Source organism: Dendrobates tinctorius, unplaced genomic scaffold, assembly GCF_039654945.1.
Source record: "Dendrobates tinctorius isolate UK_male_01 unplaced genomic scaffold, ASM3965494v1 ptg000127l, whole genome shotgun sequence".
In the NCBI taxonomy this organism is placed as follows: Eukaryota; Metazoa; Chordata; class Amphibia; order Anura; family Dendrobatidae; genus Dendrobates; species Dendrobates tinctorius.
The window spans coordinates 10,151,945-10,175,010 of NW_027361795.1; the positions used below are offsets into that span (position 1 = coordinate 10,151,945).

Consider the following 23,066-nt stretch of genomic DNA (forward strand, 5'->3'; position numbering starts at 1 on the left):
AGGGCCAATACAGTCTACTAGCTGAAGAGCCCGGCATTGCCTGAGCATAGTAACCAACTGTGGTTAGTTATAACAAATTATAATGCACAAAAAAAAGTGCATCTAATCCTATCCTGTGTGATACTGACTGCTGAGCTGCGTATCTAATCCTATCCTGTGTGATACTGTCTGCTGATCCGTGTATCTAATCCTATCCTGTGTGATACTGGGCTCCCCCTGCAGTCTGTGTCAGAGGGTGGTCTGTGTTGGCACGGTAATAGATTGTGTTATTTCCAACTTTACAGAAGGACGATAACACCATAGAAATGATAAGAATAATAGGCCTCAGTTACCACAACTGTCTACAAAGAAAACTGTTGCTGATAGCAACAAATCACAGCTCATTTTTCATCTTTTAAACAGCTATGGGAAAGCATGGCGAGTTTTGAGTGGCGACATTTGTGTTTCGACTTTTATGTGGCGAGGTTGGTGTATGTGTGGTGAAATGTGTGCTGAGGGTAGTATTTGTGTTGAAGCACGTGGTAGTGTGTGGCGCATTTTGTGTGTGTGTTCATATCCCCGTGTGTGGTGAGTATCCCATGTCAGGGCCCCACCTTAGCAACTGTACGGTATATACTCTTTGGCGCCATCGCTCTCATTCTTTAAGTCCCCCTTGTTCACATCTGGCAGCTGTCAATTTGCCTCCAACACTTTTCCTTTCACTTTTTCCCCCATTATGTAGATAGAGGCAAAATTGTTTGGAGAATTGGAACGCGCGGGGTTAAAATTTCGCCTCACAACATAGCCTAGGACGCTCTCGGGGTCCAGGCGTGTGACTGTGCCAAATTTTGTGGCTGTAGCTGCGACGGTGCGGATGCCAATCCCGGACATACACACACACACCCACATTGAGCTTTATATATTAGTTTGCAAATAACTTAAAAAAAAAACAAAAAACAACAAACTGAAATAAAACCATAATAAAGTGACCGAAAATACCTAAACCTACCTGCTGTAATCCCTGGGATCCAGAAACAGGAACTTGCATAAGAGTTTGACCTTGCCCACCCATAGCCTGAACCATAATTGGTTGGCCAGTAGAAGTAATCAATTGTCCCCCACTGACTTGGACCATTAGTGGCTGTCCTTGTACCTGCATGGAGGAAGTAAACAAGGGTTATGAAAGAAAAACAATGCAAACCAATGAGTATAATGCGAAGACTAGCGAAATATATACCGTAACCAAAAATAATGGCACTTTGTTATCTTCATTTGCATAAATACTAGGTCTTTGCCATCATAAGGTGACCAAATATCACAAGTTTTCACAAACAAATAAATTGCCCTCTACCAATTGTATATAAAAACAAAAAAAATAAATAAATAAAAAGGCAAGAGGTAACACTAGTTTCTGCAACAGATCAATCTACATAAAAAAGAAGCTGTACTGTATCTGGACATCACCGGAAACAAGTCAGTCTCTTTACGGAAATACATACATTGAAACATTATAAAGCATTGTACAATGGTAGAGATGAATAGAGCAGAGCAAGTCATGCAAGATCTGAAAGCAAGAGTCTCATAATCCATGCTGCCTGCCATGTACAACTCCATGCACGAGACGAAGTATACGTAGACTGGATAATAAATGGAGACATTATGGCCATGCTTCTACACAAGACCGTGAAGGCAATGACAATTTGCATGAAGCGCTCATGCATTCGTCAGACACAACTACCTGGAGGGTCTGTACTTGCTGTCCAGAGGCTGCTCCCACCTGAGCCTCGGTCTGTAACTGGACAGCAGTAACTGCACCAGGCTGAGAAAAGGGAGAGGAACAAGAGATAGCCTGACCATGAGAGCTTACCAGAGGTCAAGTGCGGAGAAAAACATTTACAACCATACTTGCATTTCTGTCCCACAGGTTTTATACCTCTTTTAATAAATGACCATATTCTGCTGGCCTGATTGACACTGCATGCTGCTAATTAGTCTGATCTACATGTACACTCAGATCCTTCTCTTCAAGTGACTCTCCTAGTTTTTCTCCCCTTAGAACATATGGTGCCAGCAGGTTACACACATGCAAAACTTTACATTTTTCCAGATTGAACTCCATCTGCCACGTGGATGTCAAAATTACCAATTTGACCAAGTCAGCTTGTAACGTATGAACATTTTAAATATGGGACTGCACTATACTACATAGCATGGTGACATCTGTAAAAATGGCACTATTAATCACATGTTCTAAATATTAAATAAGTTGAAAATTAGCATACCCATCCCTGAACCTTGGAGAACATCACTTATAACCAGAGACTACTCAAGAGCAGCAGTCATTCTCCACAACTCTCTGGTTTCAGTGTTTGAGCCAGTTTTTCAATCAAATTATAAACCCTTAATTTCTAAACCTATAGACCGAAAACTAAAGTGCCCAGTTTTTTGCTGCTCACCAGAGTATTCTCCCTTTTTTTTTTTTTTTTTTCAAACTCCATCATACAATTGAAGAGCTATTGGCCATTTTATGTAGTGTACCCAATCCTAACTTTTAAGGTCCTCACAAGGTAATAATGTAGTGCTGCCTGAAGACACTTCCATAGAGACTACTATGAGTAATTCCCATTTTCTCTGAAACACTCCAATGTTTCAGAGAAAATATAATTAAAAGGTCCGACCAGGGACCATAGCCACAGAGGAGACTAGTCCTGCACTGACCCCAGACAGCTTCTCCCAGTGCTGCTAGAGGCAATTGACAGGTCTTTCCCATAGCGAGTTACCTGTCAATCACCTGGAGCTGCACTGGGAGAAGCCAGTAGGGGGATACGTCTGACTATTCTTGTCTCTGGTTATGATCTGGCTGGAATTCTAACTATATTTTTTCTGAAATGCCAAAAGAAAAATACATCTGGCTGCAATCATGCAGCTAGGCAACGATGCAAGGGCAGCATTTATCTTGACAGAGGTCCCCTACAAGCATACTATTCTAGAATTGCCCAGTGAAGACCAAAAGCCCTTTCGGAAATGGGCCGCACATTATATTTGAGCCAGCCATTTGACGCTGTACCAATCACTAGAGAGTCCCTAAAAATTATGTACAGGGGCACAGCAATAACTGAGCTGAGTTCTTGAAAAAGCCCTTGATGTAATTCACGTGTACACAGTGGCTTGTTCACGTTGATTTTATTTGAAAGTTATTAGATCGTTCTAAATAGTTAGACAGCATGACAGTATGAAAACAAGTTTACAATTCACTTGCTTCCTCTATCTGCTGTCAGTCTTCTGCAATGAGATCTTGTATCTTTCATAGTGCCCACACAAACCCTGGCCAAGAGTGCAGCAGTAGTTACATACCAGGAGAGAAGTTAACTCCTAACATACCAGCCACCGCTCTCTAGACCAGGGGTCTCAAACTCGGCAGAGTAAATGGGCCGCACATAAAAAAAAATTTAAGCTGGCAGGCCGCATTCCTTTAAAACTTAATACAGTCACAATTGATAGCGGTATCTAAGGGGTTAAACGGCAGCGATCGGTGCTAATACCGATCGTGGCCGTTCAAATAGGTTGTCAGCTGCGATGTACAGCTTACCTCAGCGGATGATAGTGTCAGCTGTGCATGTGAGCCGGCACTATCATCTCACTGTACACGCACAGCCACCTGCATAATCCAGCAATGGAGGGAAGTCACGCGTCCGCTCTCTGTGCGCTGGCGTGATGTCATTACACAGCGCCAGAGGGATGTCATCACGCAGGGCCACAGCCACCACGGAGCGGCGCACTCCTCCCTTCTAGCGTGAGCAGTGGCGTTAACTACAAAGTTATGGGCCCTGGTGCGAACTTTCAAATGGGCCCCCCCCATGCCAAAATACACGCACATCTCTGCTCTGTACACCTTGTACACACGCGGCTCCGCTCCGTACACCCTGTAAACCCCTTCTGACCCCACACAAACTTACCCGCATCCAGTACCATGGCAACCAGCACAGACAGTGGCCTGCATACACTGAGGCCCCTGATCATGTGACCCCTGACTCCTCCCCCTCCTGTGACCTCATCATAGGTCCTGTGCACACAGAGCAGCCATCGCACGCTCCTGAATGCGTGCTTTCCCCCTTCTACCTGCCTCAGGGGGTGAGACATGTGGTGCACCGAGGGCCATAGATGACTGCCTCAGGGGCCGCATGCGGCCCGCGTGTTTGAGACTTCTGCTCTAGACCATTGATTTCTATACAGCAGTTAGCTGCTCACCTCCCTTCCCATATCTCTCCACTCCTGATGACCTGCTCTTCTCAATGCTGTAGAATCATAATCCCAATATCACAGCTCTTACTGTCCTGAGCTGTACGCTTGTTCTAATAACTTGTTATTGTATATGCAAATATATTGTATAACAATGTATAACATTGATAGCTAAATGTATTACAGCAGATCTTGTGCCAAGGTTATAGTTCTACTAACCATACAGCTCTGCTGCTCACCAGTACTGTCGTTCAAGGAGGTGAGCCCACCCTTCCAGAAATCAGAAGAGACCATTAAGCTGAATGCTACTCAAGTGACAACTTGAGAAGAACCATTTAACTTTGTTGGCTAAATGTAGACCTGGTCCACGTAGACTACATTAGCTGATATATTAAAGACCTTTTCTTAAGTTCTTCAGGAGGTCTTCACAAACCAGCCTCCTGTTTGCAGCAGGGATGACAATATTTTGTCAGACCCCCAGGCAGATTCCTGGGGACCACACAATGCTTGGGCCAAGAAAAAGCCAACCCTTTAGGCTATGTGCCCACAGTGCGTGTTAAAACGCACACCAAAAACCGGACTCCTTCCCAGAAATCGCGCTGTTTTTTCAGCGCGATTTCACCGCGATTATGATCGCAATTTTGCCGCGATTTTCGTAGCACTTTCCAAGCGATTTGAAGCATCGCTTGGAAAGTGATTGACAGGTTGGTCACACTCGTCAAACATAGTGTTTGACAAGTGTGACCAGGTTTTTACTATTGAGGCTGCCTATGCGGCATCAATAGTAAAAGATAGAATGTTAAAATGCTAAAAATAATAAAAAAAAAAATCGGGATATATTTACCTTCCAGCGTCCCGCGCTGCATTCCCCGGCCACAGCGTTCCCAGTAACGCCTTGCGAGACCTGTGATGACGTAGTCTCGCGTTGCTATAGCGATCTCGCGAGACCGCTAGAGTCACGCGAGACTAAGTCATCACTGGACCGTGCCGCAAGGCATTACTGGGAACGCTTAGGCCGGGAATGCAGCGCGGGACGCCAGAAGGTAAATATACCCCGATTTTTTATTCTTTTTTTTTTTTACAGGGATATGGTACCCAGGGCCTGGAGGACAGTCTCCTCTCCTCCACACCATGGGTACCAACCGCACATGAGACGCTTAACTTTCCGCATGGTGGGCATAGCCACATGCGGGAAGTAAGCGATTCTCATGCATTCCTATGGGTGCGGAATCGCGGCAATTCTTTGCGATTCCGCACAAAAGAATGAGCATGCTGCGATTTTTTCCGCGATGCAATTCCGCCACGGAAAAAAGCGCAGCATTAGCACAGTATGTGCGGAATGCCATAGGAATGCATGGGGGGCGTTCTGTACACGATTTTTAAACGTTTTCGCACCGAAAATCGTGGCAAAAACGCTTAAAAATCGCTACATGGGCACACAGCCTTAATTGCTCTTGACACAGAGCATACACATGCAGCGTTCACTACTGAACACTGCAACATGTGCAATGAAGTCTTAAGTCCTGACGTGTACCAGCATCAGGAGGTCCAATGTGGGCGAGGTCAGTGCACACTGTGCTCCCACAGGCGTCTACAACACCAGCAGTGTCAGCTGTGGTCTTTCCTGCAATGCATATGTAACCGGCATCTCCTGTGTAACGTATATCATTCAGTCCCAGCGTCTCCTGTGTAATACATATATGCTCCAGCCCCAGCATCTCCTATGTGATGTATATACTGCAGACGCCCTCACTGCTTGAGTTCTAGAAAGCAGAGTAGACATGAATTTCCCACTGTGAGGAGACCTACAGTGTAACATACATCTGTGTTCAGAAATTACTTCTGCAAGTCCTTTTCAAAATTCATGGCAAAGAGTAGACTGCACTCCAGACTGACAAAAATCTAGAAAAGCAGTTGCGCGTAGCAACATCATTAACCCCTTAACAACCAGAGTTATTTTGGGTTTTGCATTTTCATTTTTGTTCCCCTTCTTCCTACAGCCATAACGTTTTTATTTTTTGGTCAAAATGGCCATGTGAGGGCTTTTGGAGGGACGAGTTGTACTTTTGAATGATACCATTGGTTTTACCATGTCGTGTACTAGAAAACGGGAAAAAAAATTGCAAGTGTGGTGAAATTGCAAAAAAAAGTGCAATCCCACACTTGTTTTTTGTTTGGATTTTTACTAGGTTGACTAAATCCTAAAACTAACCTGCCATTATGATTCTCCAGGTCATTACAAATTCATAGACACCAAACATGTCTAGATTCTTTTTTATTTATGTGGTTAAAAAAGAAAATTCCAAACTTTGCTAACAAAAAAAAAATTGTGCCATTTTCCGATACCCGTAGCGTCTCCATTTTTCGTGATCTCGGGTTGGATGAGGGCTTATTTTTTGTGCACCAAGCTGACGTTTTTAATGATACCATTTTGGTACAGATATGATCTTTTGATCGCCCGTTATTGCATTTTATTGCAATGTCACGGCGACCAAAAAAAAACATAATTCTGGCGTTTTAACTTTTTTCCCGCTATGCCGCGTAGCAATCAGGTTAATCCTTTTTTTTTTTTATTGAAAGATCGGGCAATTCTGAACGCGACGATAGCAAATATGTGAATGTTTTATTTTTTTATTGTTTTATTTTGAATGGGGCGAAACGGGGGTGATTTGAACTTTTATATTTTTTAGTTTTAAAAACATTTTTTTTTTTTTTTTTTTTTTTACTTTTGGGAGACTAGAAGATGCCATAACCCGATCGGCTCTGCTACATAGAGATGATGATCAGATCACCTCGATATAGCAGAATTACTCACTTGCTATGTACAGTTGTGGCCAAAAGTATTGACACCCCTGCAATTTTGTCAGATAATACTCAGTTTCTTCCTGAAAATGATTGCAAACACAAATTCTTTGGTATTATTATCTTCACTTAATATGTCATAAATGAAAAAACACAAAAAGAATTGTCCTAAAGCCAAATTGGATATAATTCCACACCAAACATAAAAAAGAGGGTGGACAAAAGTATTGGCACTGTTCGAAAAATCATGTGATGCTTCTCTAATTTGTGTAATTAACAGCACCTGTAACTTACCTGTGGCACCTAACAGGTGTTGGCAATAACTAAATCACACATGCAGCCAGTTGACATGGATTAAAGTTGACTCAACCTCTGTTCTGTGTCCTTGTGTGTACCACATTGAGCATGGAGAAAAGAAAGAAGACCAAAGAACTGTCTGAGGACTTGAGAAACCAAATTGTGAGGAAGCATGAGCAATCTCAAGGCTACAAGTCCATCTCCAAAGACCTGAATTTTCCTGTGTCTACCGTGTGCAGTGTCATCAAGACGTTTAAAGCCCATGGCACCGTGGCTAACCTCCCTAGATGTGGACGGAAAAGAAAAATTGACAAGAGATTTCAACGCAAGATTGTGCGGATGTTGGATAAAGAACATCGACTGACATCCAAACAAGTTCAAGCTACCCTGCAGTCCGAGGGTACAACAGTGTCAACCCGTACTATACGTCGGCGTCTGAATGAAAAGGGACTGTATGGTAGGAGACCCAGGAAGACCCCACTTCTTACCCCAAGACATAAAAAAGAGGGCTGGAGATTGCCAAAACTTCCCTGAAAAAGCCTAAAACGTTTTGGAAGAATGTTCTCTGGTCCGATGAGACAAAAGTAGAGCTTTTTGGGCAAAGGCATCAACATAGAGTTTACAGGAGAAAAAAAAAAGAGGCATTCAAAGAAAAAAACACGGTCCCTACAGTCAAACATGGCGGAGGTTCCCTGATGTTTTGGGGTTGCTTTGCTGCCTCTGGCACTGGACTGCTTGACCGTGTGCATGGCATTATGAAGTCTGAAGACTACCAACAAATTTTGCAGCATAATGTAGGGCCCAGTGTGAGAAAGCTAGGTCTCCCTCAGAGGTCATGCGTCTTCCAGCAGGACAATGACCCAAAACACACTTCAAAAAGCACTAGAAAATGGTTTGAGAGAAAGCACTGGAGACTTCTAAGGTGGCCAGCAATGAGTCCAGACCTGAATCCCATAGAACACCTGTGGAGAGATCTAAAAATGGCAGTTTGGAGAAGGCACCCTTCAAATATCAGGGACCTGGAGCAGTTTGCCAAAGAAGAATGGTCTAAAATTCCAGCAGAGCATTGTAAGAAACTCATTGATGGTTACCGGTAGCGGTTGGTCGCAGTTATTTTGGCTAAAGGTTGTGCAACCAAGTATTAGGCTGAGGGTGCCAATACTTTTGTCTGTCCCATTTTTGGCGTTTTGTGTGAAATGATCAATGTTTTGCTTTTTGCCTCATTCTCTTTTGTGTTTTGCATTTAAGACAAATTAAATGAAGATAATAATACCAAAGAATTTGTGTTTGCAATCATTTTCAGGAAGAAACTGAGTATTATCTGATAAAATTGCAGGGGTGTCAATACTTTTGGCCACAACTGTACACCGACCACCAGGTGGCGCTCACAGCAATACGCAACTGACAACCATAGACGTCTCCAGGAGACCTCTAGTTGTCATGCCAACAAACCGGTGACCCGCGATCACGTGACGGGGGTCACCGGTGGGCGGATTTCCAGCCCGATGGCTGGAAGCGCGAGTTAAATGCCGATGTCAGCGTTTGACAGCAACATTTAACAGGTTAATAGCCTTAAGGTGGCAAAACAGCTGACATGTCCCAGGAAAGACGTGGGCTCAGCGCCGGAGCCCACAGCAAAGGGTGGTGGTCTGACATCGGCCTAAATTTACGCTCATCATCGGAAAGGGGTAAATAACTTCTAACATTGTGGCACTAAAGAGAAGTTCCAGCAATCAAATTAGGATTGAATGTTTGACCAAATATAGCAGGATAAATTTCAAGTTGATAATTTTGTACTGCTGCCGAGTGATGGTGTAAATATCCAAATTGCCCTTAGCAGAAAAAAAGATTCCCCAATTCTGGCATAGACCTTTGTCCCTTGGATCATTCAACAAATGTTTATACTGTTAGAGCAGTCTAACGTAAAAGGTTTCTGGGATTCATTATCTGGCCAGTGAGAATAAAAGAAAATACACAGGCATAAAATTGCTAAAGAAATGATGAAGAGTCTGTTTACTTACACCCTTCATGAATATAAGCGTACTATGCATACATTTGGGTGTTTCTTACATGATAGCAATTAGCAGAATACAGCTGTATAGTACCGTATTTTTCTAACTATAAGGCGCACTTTTTTCCTCCAAAATAGTGAGAAGTGCGTCTAATACTTCGGAAGTATCTTATGAGGCTGTGGATGAAGGGGGGAGCAGCAGGTCACAGAAGGCAGGAACCGGCGGCTGAGGCCAACGTGTGTGCCCGCAGTAAGGGTGTGTGCACACGCTGCGGATTCTGCTGCGGATCCGCAGCAGTTTTTGCTGCGGTGTACAGTAGCATTCTAACTTATGGAAAAAAAAAACCGCTGTGCAGACGCTGCGGAATTTTCCGCGCGGATTTGCTGCGGATTCAAAACCGCAGAAAGAATTGACATGTCAATTCTTTCTGCGGATTCCGCTGCGGTTTGCCATCTCCTCCAATGTGGAGATGAAAAACCGCAGGTCTTTTGACCTGCGGATTTTACAAAATCCGCGCGGCCAAATCCGCAGAGCATTCCGCAGCGTGTGCACATACCCTGAATGATAAGGAATTATCACTGCTCCCCACGCCCATAGTCCCTACCGCCTCTATGAACTGAAGCCTGCGCAGGGACGTGGGAGGAAATATAGGAGTGGAGAGCAGGGCATATTGATTTTCTTCAATAGCGGGCGCACTGTTAGCCGCAGGCGCCAGCTTCATGCAGAGGCTGGTAGTGATGAGCGAATGTGCTCGGATAACTTACCAGAGCATCTTTGGTGTGCTCAGATAATATGTTTGAGTCCCTGCGGCTGCATGTTTTGCGGCGGTAGACAGTCGCAATATATGCGGGCATTGCCTAAGAAACAGGCAATCCCTGCATGTGTTGTGGCTGTCTACAGCTGCAAATCATGCAGCTGCAGAGACTCCATACCCGAGCAGATACTCGAGATGCTATCCAAGCAAGTTTGAAATATCACTGGCTGGGTGATCACATGTGCCCGCTATTAAAAAGAGTGGATATTGACTGCTCCCCACATCAATATTCCTGAATGTGGGGAACATGGAATATTCCGTCAGCTGACCTCGGCATGTGGGGGAACATGGCAGTGACGTCATGTGTGCTTAAACACTGAAATTTGCTGTGGGCGTCAGCACAGGACGCCGTGCTGAGGGAGCGGAGGGAAAATAAAAAAATTGATGGGGGCCATGTGCAGAACAGTGTCAGAAGATTCCCTCCCCCCATTACAGTGCATCATGATCACACATTTTTTGCATCAATTTTTTTTTTCTAAATTCCTCCTCTTAAACCTTATAGTCTGAAAAACACGGTATGTACAGACACTCCCAGTATTCACCCAACTTAGTCACACCTCAGAAAGTGTTTGTTTTAGTGAATTCTGTGATAATTACCACACTAGGAGATTGGCCTGAAGATATTAACCCCGTCCTTACACTAAAGGCGCCGTTACACATAACGATGTCCCAATGATCCCACCAACGCTAAGACATGATGGGATCGCTGGGACATCGATAGGCTGATCGCTGGTGAGCTGTCACAAGACAGCCGCTCCAGCGATCAGGACCAGCGACGCTGGATGCTGATTTTTAATGTAAACATCGGGTATCCAGGAGCCGCGGATCCTGGGTACCCGCTGTTTACCTTGGAAACTGGCGTACACGCTGGTTTCCAAGGTAAACATCCGGTATCTAAGAGCCGTGTGACTCCTGGATACCCGATGTTTACCTTGGAAACCAGCATGTACGCCGGTTTCCAAGGTAAACAGCGGGTATCCAGGAGCCGCGGCTCCTGGATACCCGATGTTTACATTAGAAACCAGCGTCCAGCGTCGCTGATCTCTCGCTGCCACATGCAGCGATGCGTGATGGCCAGCGGGAGACCAGCGATCGAAAAATGGCCCAGGTCGATCAGCAATAGCCGGCAGGGGGTCGGTCGCTGATCCCCTTCACACACAGCGAGATCGCTGTGTGTGACGGGGCCTTAACAATACCAACATTACACATCCATAAACAAGTTCAAAATCTCACCTGTTGCTGCTGGATCTGCCCAGTCTGGACCACAATCTGTTCTGGTGAGCCATTGCTACTTGTCGTGTATTGTTCCATCTGCAGGCCTGGAGTCTATCAGTATCTATAGCAAAGTGGGAAAAAAAAAAAAAAGCACAATAGAAAATATAATAGTAAAAGTATTAATCTGTGTGGACATGATTAACCCCTTCCCGTCATGGACAATTTTCATTTTTGCTCCCCCACCCCCCTCCAAAAGCTGGAACTCTTGTTTTTCCGTTCACAGAGGCGAAGGCTTGGGTTTTGCGTAATAAGTTGTACTTTTGAATGACTTTAGCAAATAGGATATACAAAAAAAAAAAAAAAAAAAACCACACAATCCCAACATTGTTTTTTGGGGCTTTGTATTTACAGCGCTCACTTTACAGTGTAAATGACCGGATTTCAACAGTGTTCAAAATCAGTGCCATCACAATGACAAAAAAAAAAAAAAAAAAAAGAGCTGGACAAGCTTAGTATTATCTTATGTTCTAATTTTAAGATCCGTGGATATGTGTGATGGATTTTTTTTTTGTGGAAAATCGTTTTGGATACCATTTTGACACTGATATAACGTTCAATTGCTTATTTGATGTATTGCAGCATTGCAGTGACAAAAAAAAGCAGATTTTTTTTCTGTGTACAGTGTTTACCAATGGGGAGAATTAATTTTATAATTTTATAGATCGGACTTTTATTAATGCAGTGATACCAAATGCGTAGTATTTTAATACTTCAATTTGTAATGGGAGAGGGGGGAGTGACGCAATTAAATTTTTTTTCTTTTACACTGATATTTGTATGTCCCCTCAGGGACTTGAACTTGTGATCATCTGTCACCTATGCTATATAAAACAATACTACAGTACTGCTACGTATGGTCTCCTTTAAAGCCCAGCTACAAGCAGAGTTTCAACAAAGTACCATTATGGCAGATAGCTGGGGGAGTTTGCTGAAGACCCCCCTATCATAGGAACCCATCAGCATCCTGCGATAGAATTTTGGTGGGGCAATGAGAAAATAAAACAGTGCACTCCCATGTTGGTGCACTGTAAATGCTGCTAACGGTAGCAGGCAAAGCTTCTCTGCACCTAAAGGCAGATCATGACTGTGAAACCTAACCGTTATCTGCTGGATACGTGGTGGACTCAGCCTCTGATCCTGCTGCATACGCCCACTCCCAACTTGTGCCGTACATGAATAGCTGGGAAGCTGTTAAAGGGAACCAGTCATCAGTTTTGGCCAATATAAGTTATGGCCATCACCTTTCAGGGCTGATATCATTCTATAATGCTGGATATCGGCCCCCAACCCGACCTGTAAGAGTAGAAAAATCTTATACTTAACTGCGGGGCGGTCCGGTACGATGGGTGTCGCTCTTCTTGGTCCAGCGCCACCCCTCTTCATGCGATGCCATCCTCCTGCTTGCTTTGTGTAGTGCTCCTGTGCAGGCGTACTGATCTGCCCTGTTGCTGGGAAAGGTCAGAGAGGTCCAGTGTCTGCGCACAGCAGTACTTTGCTCTGCTCTCAACAGGGCAGAGAAGTACGCCTGCACAGGAGCACGATGCCGAGAAGACTCTGTAGATGAGGCAGGGACACGTTATCCACACGAAGCAAAGAGAATGGCATCACATGAAGATGGGAGGTGCCAGACCAGGACCAGCAACACCCTTAGGAACAGACCGCCCCACAGGTGAGTACAATAAGTTGTTTTTCTACTCTAAGGGTTTGTGCACACGTTGCGGATTCTGCTGCGGATCCACAGTGGATTTGGCCCTGCGGATCAGCAGCAGTTTTCCATGAGGTTTACAGTACATGTAAACCTATGGAAAACCAAATCCGCTTTGCACATGCTGCGGAAAATTCCGCACACATTTCCTGTGTTTTATTTTCCGCAGCATGTCAATAGTTTTTGCGGATCCGCAGCTGCGGTTTCCATTCTCTCTCTCTCTCTCTGATTTAATCAGCTATCATGTGCTATTAAAAGGCACCTGTCACCAGGAATAACGCCATTAACCTGCAGATATGGGGGTATGCTGCAGATTAACAGCATTATGATGCCACTCGGCACCTGCACGCAGCCGAATGCAGCGTGGAGAAAATTATCTTTATTCTCCCTGCCAGCTTTCGGTATTCTGTTATAGGGGCAGCGCCGGTCCAGTCACTGCTCTAATTGTATAGAGAGAGGCCGCTGTAACCCCTTCCCCCCCGGCCCTGACTGACACTGGTGTGGCGCCCCTGAGGCTTCAGTCGCCACAGAGGTACTGCACCTCCTCCTGAGGTGTGGTGCCCCACCATCCAGGTAAGGTGGGAACTCCTGACCACACTCCAACACTCGCATCCCACACAACATGTTAGTTCAGCAAAGCCACATTGCGGCTCCTTGCTTAGAGAGTAGCAGGACGTTTCGGTCCCAGTTGGACCTTCATCAGCCTAACAACAATACATACAAAAAAAGATAAATAAATCTTTAAGAATAAAACGTAGAATCCATCAAGGGGGAATAGGAAAACGGAAAAATAATGCATTTTGTTTGTTGTTTTCCTATTCACCCTTGATGGATTCTGTGTTTTATTCATCTTATTTTTTTGTACGTATTGTTGTCAGGCTGATGAAGGTCTAACTGGGACCGAAACGTCCTGTTATTGTGACTGCCTATTAAAAGTATCTGGATTTCCTTATCATAAGTTCAGTACCAAGTTCTTTATTACTATTGTACTGGCTTGGGAAACTACTTGAGCACCTTCACAGTAGTGCTACGATCTATTCTCTTTGCAGGTTTCTTTTAACAGCCATGGGTGTAGCAAAGCTCTGCCTGCGGTTGTTGACCTGTTAAATGCCACTGTCGATCTCTGACAGTGGCATTTAACATGCACCAGCAGTGTCGTTCCACACTCCCATCGGCGCTCCCGTGACGCGTGTCAATGGGTCTGTTGATGTCCCACCTGTCATTACGATCATCCTGTGAAAGAAAGATCGTGGCTGGTGTTCATAGGAGATTGTGATTTTAGCTATACATAGAGCTTATCTACCCCAAAATAGTATCCATAGAAACATCATCTCAGGGTGCAAAAGATAAGCCCTCACACAGCCCCATATCCCAAAAGATGAAAATGGTACAGGTCTCTCAAAATGAAGACAAAAAAAAAAAAAAAAATAATAATCTCTTATAAAACTTCCAAATTTTTTTCCCACCACTTAAAAAAAAACAAAAAAAAACAAAACACAACATTAAAAAACCTGGAGTTTATAAACTTTTAATGTTTGCCCATAAACCAGTCATATCATTCAATAGAGTTAATATTTCCCACACATCTACTTTATGTTGGCATTGTTTTTTTTTTTGTTTTATACATACAGTTGCTTATTTAGATATTAGACAGTTTATAAATTTAACAGAAATTTTCATATTGGTTTGGTTTTGGATCCCGAATATTAGCAATCCCCAACAAAATACCGTTTTGTTTTTTTTTTTACATTTATTTTTAAACAACCCTTTAAGTATTTAAAATATTATTTAGGAAGTATCGTAACCCATCAATTGCTTCACAGAAATTGAAAGGGGATTGCATCAAAGTATATTTTTGCTTTGATTCAACATGGCAATCAACTAGAATGATGTGACTGTATGTTCCATCTAAAACACCAGAGTGTTTCAAAGTCTTACACATGTTTATTGTACATGTCTATATTTCCCCTTTTCACATGTAAAGCGCCATGGAATAAATGGCGCTATATAAATGCATAATAATAATAATAATAATAATAATAATAATAATAATAATAAATACGTGATTCAGACAGAACCCCTGGCGGAAGATTCCCTATAATGAGGCAGATGGAGGCACTGTGGATGCTGTCTGGCCTGTGATTTGACAGTGTCTGTCTTTTCAGGCGTGCATAAAAGCGTGTTCCGCCACAGCTATGTGTGCCACTGAAAAGACAATGCTGAACAGAGGCCAGACGGAATCCAGAGTAACTCTGCTGCCTCATTCGGGGGTTTGATCTGGATTACGTCATTCAGAGATTTAAATGTAAACCCCAATGTTAGTGCTCAGCATAGAGCGCCGGATAAATGTGAACCCAAACGTTTTGTAAAGTGTCCCCAATAAAAGCATCAAATTAATCCACAAAAAAGCAACTCCATCACCTGTCAGTGGAAATATATAGTCATGGCCAAAAGTTTAGAGAATGACACAAATATTATATTTTCACATGATCTGCTGCCCTCTGGTTTTTATGTGTTTGTCAGATTTTTTATCACATACAGAAATATAATTGCAATCATATTATGAGTAACAAAAGGTTATATTGACAGTTAGAATGAGTTAATGCAGCAAGTCAATATTTGCAGTGTTGACCCTTCTTCTTCAGGACCTCAGCAATTCTCCCTGGCATGCTCTCAATCAACTTCTGGATCAAATCCTGACTGATAGCAGTCCATTCTTGCAAAATCAATGCTTTTATTTTGTCTGAATTTGAAGGTTTTTGTTTGTCCACCCGTCTCTTGATGATTGACCACAAGTTCTCAATGGGATTAAGATCTGGGGAGTTTCCAGGCCATGGTCCCAAAATCTCTATGTTTTGTTCCCTGAGCCATTTAGTTATCACCTTTGCTTTATGGCAAGGTGCTCCATCATGTTGAAAAAGGCATTGTTGATCGCCAAACTGCTCTTGGACGGTTGGGAGAAGTTGCTCTTGGAGGACATTCTGGTACCATTCTTTATTCATGGCTGTGTTTTTAGGCAAGACTGAGAGAGAGCCCATTCCCTTGGCTGAGAAGCAACCCCACACATGAATGGTTTCAGGATGCTTGACAGTTGGCATGAGACAAGACTGGTGGTAGCGCTCACCTGGTCTTCTCCGAATAAGCCGTTTTCCAGATGTCCCAAACAATCGAAAAGGGGATTCATCAGAGAAAATGACTTTACCCCAGTCCTCAGCAGTCCACTCCCTGTACCTCTTGCAGAATATCAGTCTGTCCATGATGTTTTTTCTGGAGAGAAGTGGCTTCTTTGCTGCCCTCCTTGAGACCAGGCCTTGCTCCAAGAGTCTCCGCCTCACAGTGCGTGCAGATGCACTCACACCTGCCTGCTGCCATTCCTGAGCAAGCTCTGCACTGCTGGTAGCCCGATCCCGCAGCTGAAACACTTTTAAGAGACGGTCCTGGCGCTTGCTGGTCTTTCTTGGGCGCCCTGGAGCCTTTTTGGCAACAAGGGAACCTCTCTCCTTGAAGTTCTTGATGATGCGATAGATTGTTGACTGAGATGCAATCTTTCTAGCTGCGATACTCTTCCCAGCTGCGATACTCTTCCCTGTTAGGCCATTTTTGTGCAGTGCAATGATGACTGCACGTGTTTCTTTAGAGATAACCATGGTTAACAGAAGAGAAACAATGATGCCAAGCACCAGCCTCCTTTTAAAGTGTCCAGTGGTGTCATTCTTACTTAATCATGACAGATTGATCTCCAGCCCTGTCCTCATCAACACCCACACCTGTGTTAATGGAGCAATCACTGAAACGATGTTAGCTGGTCCTTTTAAGGCAGGGCTGCAATGATGTTGAAATGTGTTTTGGGGGATAAAGTTCATTTTCTAGGCAAATATTGACTTTGCAAGTAATTGCTGTTAAGCTGATCACTCTTTATAACATTCTGGAGTATATGCAAATTGCCATTAGAAAAAATGAAGCAGTAGACTTTGTAAAAATTAATATTTGTGTCATTCTCTAAACTTTTAGCCATGACTGTAGAGGGCTACTCCCTCATATCAGAGAAGTGGTTTCTCTTCCTGTTGACAGGGCGGGACTACTGGCGTCATGCTGATTGACAGTCGACTATCAATAATGGCAGTGGGTAGCCAGCTGCCAATCAGCATTGTTTGTTGGGCTCTTCATGCATGTCTCATGACTGTCTCCCAGGCGTGAGACATGAAGCTGCAGCGCTGATCAGCCAGAGCAATCCATGCATCTGGGTTCCCTCTGCAGCTTATTCGGTAAGCGCTATAGCTTGCAGAATAAGCCCTGATCCCATCAAATTCACTCATCTCTAGCAAATACCTGTCTGTTCATGCTTATGTACTTTTTTTTTTTTTTACAGTCCCGGATTTCCCCTTTAAGAGTATAGTATAAACTTTGGAACACACGCACATGGCAAATGGGAGGAGTGCATTACAGGTCCAAACTGTACCGCAGTGTGGTTCTATCAGGATCTGAAATTTGTCAAAACTTCTTTTACTAGATGCTACTTTCAGTTATTGGTTTGAGCTGCACAACAGCAAGAATCATTCTGCCACAAGCATTTATGAATACACAGGCAGTGAGTGAAAGTGTAACATTTGGTGAACAATGTGGGAAAAAAGTCACATTTGTTGGTAAAAGTGTGATTCAAGCAGACACTGACACGCACACCACCACCTAAAATTGATAGTACAGGGTTCATACATGCCACATATATCCATGCATGTGGATATGAATATACCTTCCTTCACATATTCTCTAGCTGTAAATTTACCCAAAATCTCTCCAACCCAGATACTCGGAAACATTTTAAACTCTTGAAGCTAAATGATGCATAAATATGTGATAGCTGGGGTGCCAGTGTATAAAAAGTGTGCTTGGGAGCCTAGCTATCACCACTTGCAATGGATGCCAGCTCTTAGGGCCCTGTCACACATAGCCGAGATCGCTGCTGAGTCACAAGTTTTGTGACAACAGCGATCTCACCAGCGAGATCGCTGTGACAGCGATCAGCCCCCCTGCCGGTATCGCTGTAGGAAACCGCTGGACATTTCTTTTGTCGCTGGTCTCCCGCTGGCCAGCACGCATCGCTGCGTGACAGGCGGGAGACCAGCAATCTGCTGGTAACTAACGTACACATCGGGTATCCAAGGGACGTGCGTCCCTTAAATACCCGATGTGTACGTTAGTTACCAGCAAACACAGCGAAGCCGCGCACTCGGCGTCGCTGTGCTGATCGCTGGTGAAGCTGTCTGTGTGACAGCTCACCAGCGATCACATAACGACTCACCAGCGATTAACATACTTGTGGTCACATGCCAACTAGACTCATTCAAGTTCTCTCAATTCCTTTCCATTGAGAGAAGACGAACGGGTTTAGCTGGTACGTTCCTTCTTCTTGAGTTTGTGTTTAGTTATTCCCAATTATTTAAAAAAAAAATTTAATAAATATTTAAATTTTGTCACATTTAATACTTATAGGTTACACGTGACCACAGTGTGCATCTCGCAGACATGTGGTCACTTGACCAGCTGCTCACATCAGGAATAGTGTCCGGCGGTGGGTGCATCGCACATAAAATGACTGCAGATCTGAGCAGAGATCGTGATCTGCAAGTGTTGTCTCCAGCGCCATTTTACTAAAGACCAGACATGTAATCTCACACTGCGCACGCGCCTCCCACCCAATGATGGCGACGTGAAATTTCAAAGCAGAGGCAGGTGACTAAATCAGTAACCTATACAAACACAGGAGTCTGGCGGTGGGGCTGGAGCAGAAGACAACACAACTCCCCCCACCCCCCCAAGCCCGATCCAAAGAAAACTTGAAACCATGATTAAAAAAAGAACCACTGATCGTATTCCTTCAGTGTAAGGGTACGTGCACACGCTGCGGATTCCGCTGCGGATTAATCCGCACGGATTTTGCAAAAACCGCAGATAATCCACAGGTCCAAAGACCTGCGGATTATTTGCGGTTTTGCCTGCGGTTTGGTCCTGCGGATTCACTATCTCCATAATGGTGTAGATAGGTTTCCGCAGAAAGAATTGACATGCAATTCTTTCTGCGGATTCAAAACCGCAGCAAATCCGCGCGGATTTTTCCGCAGCGTCGGCACAGCGGTTTTTATTTCCCATTCATTAGAATGGTACTGTACACCGCAGCTAAACCTGCTGCCAAAACCGCTGCGGAAACGCAGCGGAATCCGCAGCGTGTGCACGTACCCTAAGGCTAATTTTACACTAGCGTATGGAAGCGCTGCGGACTTCCTCCGTGAAGCCCTGCCCACTGCCGTGCCACCTCCGTCAGCATGCGTACCCTATCTTTAGCATTGGGTACGCAGGCTCAGGTCGCCACACCATCAAAAAGACGCATGCGGAGGCATTCGCATAGATCGGCACGGCCTGCGTACCCAATGCTAAAGATAAGGTACGCAGGCCGCATGCCGGAGCCAACAGGAGGAGGCGCAGCAGTGGGCGAGGCTTCACGGAGGAAGTCTGCAGCTCCTCTATACGCTAGTGTGAAACTAGCCTAATAGAGCCATTTTGGCCATACCTTTACTGTATAGTGCTAAATCCTGCTGACAGGTTCTCTTTAAAGGTGTTGTCAACTACTTCAACAAAACTCTTCTTGATCAAAAGACCTGCAGTTTATCTGCAGATTTTCTGCAGTTTAGCCTGCGGGTTTCCCTTGCTGTTTGACACCTGCCATGGAACAGGTGCCAAACCGCAGCGGAATCCGCACAAAGAATTGACATGCTGCGGATTTGAAACCGCGGAAAATTCAGCACCGTGTGCACTGCGGTTTTCATTTCTCATAGACTAAAAGGGTACTGTACAACATAGCAGAAACTGCTGTGGATCCGCAGGGCCAAATCCGCTGCGGATCCACAGCAGAATCCGCAACATGTGCACACACCCTATGTGCCCAGTGTGTGGGGAAGCGCTGCCAGCAGTAATGCACGTCTGCTACCTTCAGCATTCTGCCACTTATCGTTGTGCTTACTTCACAACAACTGTCGCAACCTCCGATATACAGTTGTGCTCAGAAGGAACTGGAGGCTTTTTGCTAAGAGTGGGCAGCGTTATCATCTGAGAAAATAAAGAGCCTCATCCACAACTACCACAAAAGACTACAAACTGTCACTGATGTTAGAGGGGACAATACACGGTATTAAGTGGGGTATGTGAACCTTTGATCAGGGTCATTTGGATGTTTTGGGTTGTCATTATGCTTTAAAAAGAAAACAGTAGTTTGACAATAAATGGCTTCACCCAACCACTAGCCATAAGTGGAGAAAAATTTTTGGTGTTATTCATATTCTCTGAGAAAAGGCCAAGAAAGCAAAAATTCTGCCAGGGTATGTAAACTTTTGAGAAGAACTGTATGCGTTTAGGGAACCTGGACAATGGATTATTGGAGCACTAAAGAGCAGTGAAAAAGCGGCCAGTATTTACCATTTAAAGAATTTTATTTCCATAGCGTCAACATATTCCGCAGCACTTTACATCTGAACAGGGATATGTACAAAGACGACATTACAAAGTAACACGTAGTTTATACGCTTCCTGGCGTATTCTGGGTATTTTTTTATTCCATAGTACTTGTGAGATCGTCTCATTTCACTGTAGACTAGTCGGACACCTCAGCTGACCCGAGCATGAGGTATTTGCTGTCAAGCTCAGGTCAGGAGACTGGACAGCTGGTGTGAAGATAGCCATGTGATCCTGACATGGGTTATACGCCGTCTGAACCCCAAGCGTGGGTCCCCGGGTCACATACTCACCCTCCAGCATCTTCACTGTCAGCACCAGCCGGTCCCGTGATGCCATCTTGTGAGGGCAGCTTCTGACTGCCCGGGAGTCAGAAGCTACGTCTCACGCTCTCATTGCAAGTCGGAGAGCCACAACGAGGCTCAGGTCATTGATTAGTGACCTCCGGCACACACCATGAAACAGTGGAGCAGCCAGCAAGTCACAAACTGCAGGAGACGGACCAGAGCGACAGCAGAAACAGATGAAGACACTGGAAGGGAAGTATCAGACAGGGGACTTGGCGTTTAGGCACTATTCCAGCGGTGAAATGGAGACACACACTGGAGTGGTGCTTTTACCTATTAGTCTGCAGTCACCATGTGAAGACAGCCTTGTGAATTGTGATATGTGCACTGCACACTGGGAGACAATGGCGGTATGCATACTCCCCGCTATATTCTGACTAGAAGGGTGCAGCTTCGCTCAATGCAAGTGTATGCACCAAGGCCAGGCTAGTCAGGAGGTGGCCGGGAGTAAGCATATCGCATACATGAAGTCACATGACCGCCGGCTCCTGGCACCCAGACTCCTCAGGGTACGTGCACACGCTGCAGAATGCTCTGCAGATTTGGCCGTGCGGATTTGGTAAAATCCACAGGTCAAAAGACATGTCAATTCTTTCTGCGGTTTTGAAATCGCAGATAAACAGCGCGGAAAAATCTGCACTGCGGTTTTTAATATCCATAGGATATTATGGTACTGTACACCGCAGCAGAATCCGCAGCGCGTGCACACAGTGTGAGGAGTCACAAGTCTGCAGTCACATAGAGCCTGCAGACTTGTAGGTGGAGTCCACACAACCCCTTTAATGATCCAGCACGTCGGAGGTCTGACTGCCGGTCCCTCTGACAGGTCTGGCATTGGCTCTCGTGGAGATATCCTGTGTATGGAGGGCTCGCAGGGAGCTGCTGGCCTCTGGTTAGACAGCACCAACAATGCCCACCCTGCAGCCTGGACTCAGCAGAAATACGTGTCCTCCGACCACACAGGGTGTCATGGCCGCCCCCCGACAGGTCTCCACAGGCTGCACCTACACAGGGCTCCAGGCCCACGGGGGAACTGCAGAGCCCTCCACAGAGCAGTCAGTGAGGCCTCTCCCCAGCCTGAGGCTGCCAGCCCTCTCCCCCTCAGCATGGCGCCAGCCTCCGCACACTGCAGCCTGACTGCTAGCTAATGGCGCTTCTTCTCCGGGAGACATCGGCTTTGTCTTCCCGGATTGGCTATTTATGTTACTGCCTGATACATTGGCGTTATTGGCTGTGCGGCTTAGGTCATGTTTCTCCCTCCCCGTGGTGTTATTGGCTCTCTCCCCCGGTCCTACTCACCACCTCTCCCGGTCTCGGTTCTCCTCTCCGCTCTGATTGGTTCCAGAACCGGAGCACTGAGCCCAATCAGCGCTTTGGATTCGCAAAATGGCGGAAGGACAAAGACTCGGGAAAGCAGCGCTTCATGCGCCTGCGCTGTAGGCCACGCCCTCCACATCACGCATGCGTACGGGGAAAGCAGCCAGACCCAGCCTTACAGTACGACGTATTCGAGCATGCGCATTGCGCATCAACGCCCGTCTACGGTCTAGGAGAATCGTATATCCGCCGTGGAGGCGGGGCTTATCGGTTCCTTCCTCTAACCATCGCTAACCGTGGTGTAGGAAAAAAGGCGGGAAAACTATTGTGGAGGACGTAGTAGTCTCTGCTATAGTACAAGCGTGCAGAGCGCGCCCTCACAGCCGCCTGAGGGAATAGGAGGTGCAGCTGACATTGTGTTATGGAGAAAGGCTGCAGTGTGCATCCTGCTCGTCTCTAGTTGGGACCTGTGGATTTCATTTGTGTTCCTGCATTCACAGCTGGAGCCACCAGAGCTTTCTGATCTTTACGTAGCTGCGCTATATGGCAAGCGGCTTTTTTGTGTCCATAAGGCCGTGTTCACACGTTGCACAAATATTGTGTTTTTTGTTTTTAGCAGGCTCCACACCAAGCTACACAATAGCAATCTTCTCCTCGTTTGCTGCGTTTTTGGTGCAGATGTGAAGCAACATTTTTAATTTCTTCTTTATAGCGCAGGAAAGCCTTGATTCTGCAGTTTTTACAGGTGTATTCAGGCTGCACATTAGCAGACAGAG

General features: G+C 45.1%; 1 protein-coding gene across 6 annotated transcripts in view; it reads right to left on the minus strand.

The window, feature by feature from the left end:
- NFYA (nuclear transcription factor Y subunit alpha) overlaps nt 1-22,481 on the minus strand; it is a 49,341-nt gene extending 26,860 nt beyond the window's left edge. Inside the window, exons 1-4 of one of the 6 annotated variants that reach the window (XM_073542475.1) lie at nt 22,273-22,481; nt 11,377-11,479; nt 1,718-1,798; nt 989-1,132 (exon numbers count right to left, since the gene is read on the minus strand). In XM_073542475.1, coding sequence (XP_073398576.1) covers nt 989-1,132; nt 1,718-1,798; nt 11,377-11,454 — 303 coding nt within the window. In that variant the 5' untranslated portion in view covers nt 11,455-11,479; nt 22,273-22,481. Of the gene's footprint in view, nt 1-988; nt 1,133-1,714; nt 1,799-11,376; nt 11,480-22,272 lie in introns of all 6 variants that reach the window. The other 5 variants (XM_073542474.1, XM_073542476.1, XM_073542477.1 and 2 more) reach the window with 5 other exon arrangements.
- Nucleotides 22,482-23,066: the final 585 nt, after the last annotated feature.